The sequence below is a fragment of the Nothoprocta perdicaria genome, unplaced genomic scaffold (genome assembly GCF_003342845.1).
Source record: "Nothoprocta perdicaria isolate Ctin4 unplaced genomic scaffold, notPer1 scaffold_111, whole genome shotgun sequence".
Classification (NCBI taxonomy): domain Eukaryota; kingdom Metazoa; phylum Chordata; class Aves; order Tinamiformes; family Tinamidae; genus Nothoprocta; species Nothoprocta perdicaria.
In genome coordinates, this window is record NW_020454217.1 from 1,835,373 (window position 1) to 1,837,070 (window position 1,698).

At 65.9% G+C, this 1,698-nt stretch overlaps 1 protein-coding gene across 1 annotated transcript in view; it reads right to left on the minus strand.

Annotated features, from left to right (window-relative positions):
• The window catches only part of HHEX (hematopoietically expressed homeobox), a 4,056-nt gene extending 2,613 nt beyond the window's left edge, over positions 1-1,443 (minus strand). Inside the window, exon 1 of the mRNA XM_026051468.1 lies at positions 1,065-1,443. Within this exon, the coding sequence (XP_025907253.1) occupies positions 1,065-1,443 (379 nt within the window). The remainder of the gene's footprint in view (positions 1-1,064) is intronic.
• Between the last annotated feature and the right edge of the window lie 255 nt (positions 1,444-1,698).

The following is a 1,698-nucleotide window of genomic DNA, read 5'->3' on the forward strand; positions in this document are numbered from 1 at the left end:
AAAAAAGGAGAGAGAGAGAAAAAAAAAGTCCTTTCCTTCTGCTCTGTCACTATAGTGCCCCAAAGAAACTTTTCCCCTGCTCCGCACCGCGGGAGACTGGGGCCTCTGCGTGGCTCAAGGCGGGTCCGTCGGAGGTGCCAGCGAGAAGGGACAAAACCCTCGGCTCTAGGCAAGAAGCCCCCACGAGCTCCCCCATCGGGGTGTCGCCGCTGGGACCCCCAAAGGCCGGTGGCACCTCGGGTGCCGCCCCGACCCGCGCTTCTCCTTCTCTCTGGCCAGGGACACTGAGTCACACTGTTTGTCTTGCCGTCTTGCTGCCTGCACCCTTTGAAATTCGCTGCATTGTTTTTCAAGATTTTGCTTGCGTCAGGCTTTAGTAATTCTGGTGCAAAACAGACTCAAAAAAATAGGAAGCAACTGGTTATTTTAGCTGTCATAAAGTCACATCCCACACAGAGGAAATGAACAATATCAGAAAAACGGATCCTGGCTATCAGAAGTCGAGTGTTTCCTGAATTTGTCTGTATTGAGGATGTCGATAAAGTAATCAGCAATGTGCACGACTCCCGGGGAAGAGCCTGCTTCAGGCGGCCAGGAAAACACTTAACAGCTTCTGAAACCAGATTTACTCCTATCGAGAGCTCAAGGTTTCCTGTATGAACGGAAAGGGTCAGCCTCTTTCACTGCACCAATGTGGTGAGTCAGGTCCACTTTTGCAATCCCGCGGAGCGCGAGCCGCGGAGCGGCGCGCACGGCAGCGCGCCCGGGCGCTCACGGCGACGGCAGGAAAGCGGCTGCGATCTGCAGCGCGATCTGCCAGCGCGATTCAAACTCCCCACCAAAACCACACGCGCCGGGGCTGGGGACACGCGCAGAGTCACTCGGTTGAGGGAAAAAAACAAATCTGAGTCACCGCGGCCGCGCACTGTGGTCGCGCTGCCAGCGCTGGGCGCCACTTGAATTTACTGTAAATCAGCCGGGGCGGCAGCGGGAGGGCCCAACGGGGAGGCCGTCGCAGCCCCGCGACGGCCGGAGCGGGGCCGGGCAGGCGGCTCTCGTCTTACCCAGCGGGTCCTGCCGCAGCAAGGCGTGCGCGTAGTCGCCGACGGTCCGCGGGAAGGAGTAGAGGGGCCCGGCGTAGGCGCCCGCGCCGTAAGGGGCAGCGAGGTGGTGAGGGAAGGCCGCGTGCACGGGGGTCGGCTCGTAGACGGGGGTCCGGTACGGGGCCACGAGGCTCGTGAAGGAGGAGTTGGGCGACGGCAGCGTCGGTGGCGGCGGCGGGGCGGGCAGGGCGTGGGGCGGTGGGGCGGCGGCAGCGCCGCGGCCCAGGATGTCCTCGATGTAGAAGGGCGTGGGGTGCGCGGGCTGCAGCAGCGGCGTGGGCGCGTACAGCGGGACGCCCAGGGCCGCCGCGGGCGCCGCGCCCGCCGCCTGGTACTGCATGGCGCGGCCCCCCGCGCCCGCCCCCCGGCCCCCGCCCCCCCTCCGCACCTCGCCCCGGCCCGCCCCCCCCGCGCCCGCCCCCCGACAGCGGCCCCGCGCGCCGCCGCTCGTGCTGGCACCGCCGCCGCGGCTCTCTCCGCGCCCCGTTGCCCTTCGGCAAGTTTCTATCGGCGCGGGGCGGAGCCCGCGTGGTCTCTGGCCCCTTCCTGCCGCCGCGCCGTCTGGCCAATGAGCCCGGCCAGGCGAGGGGGAAAC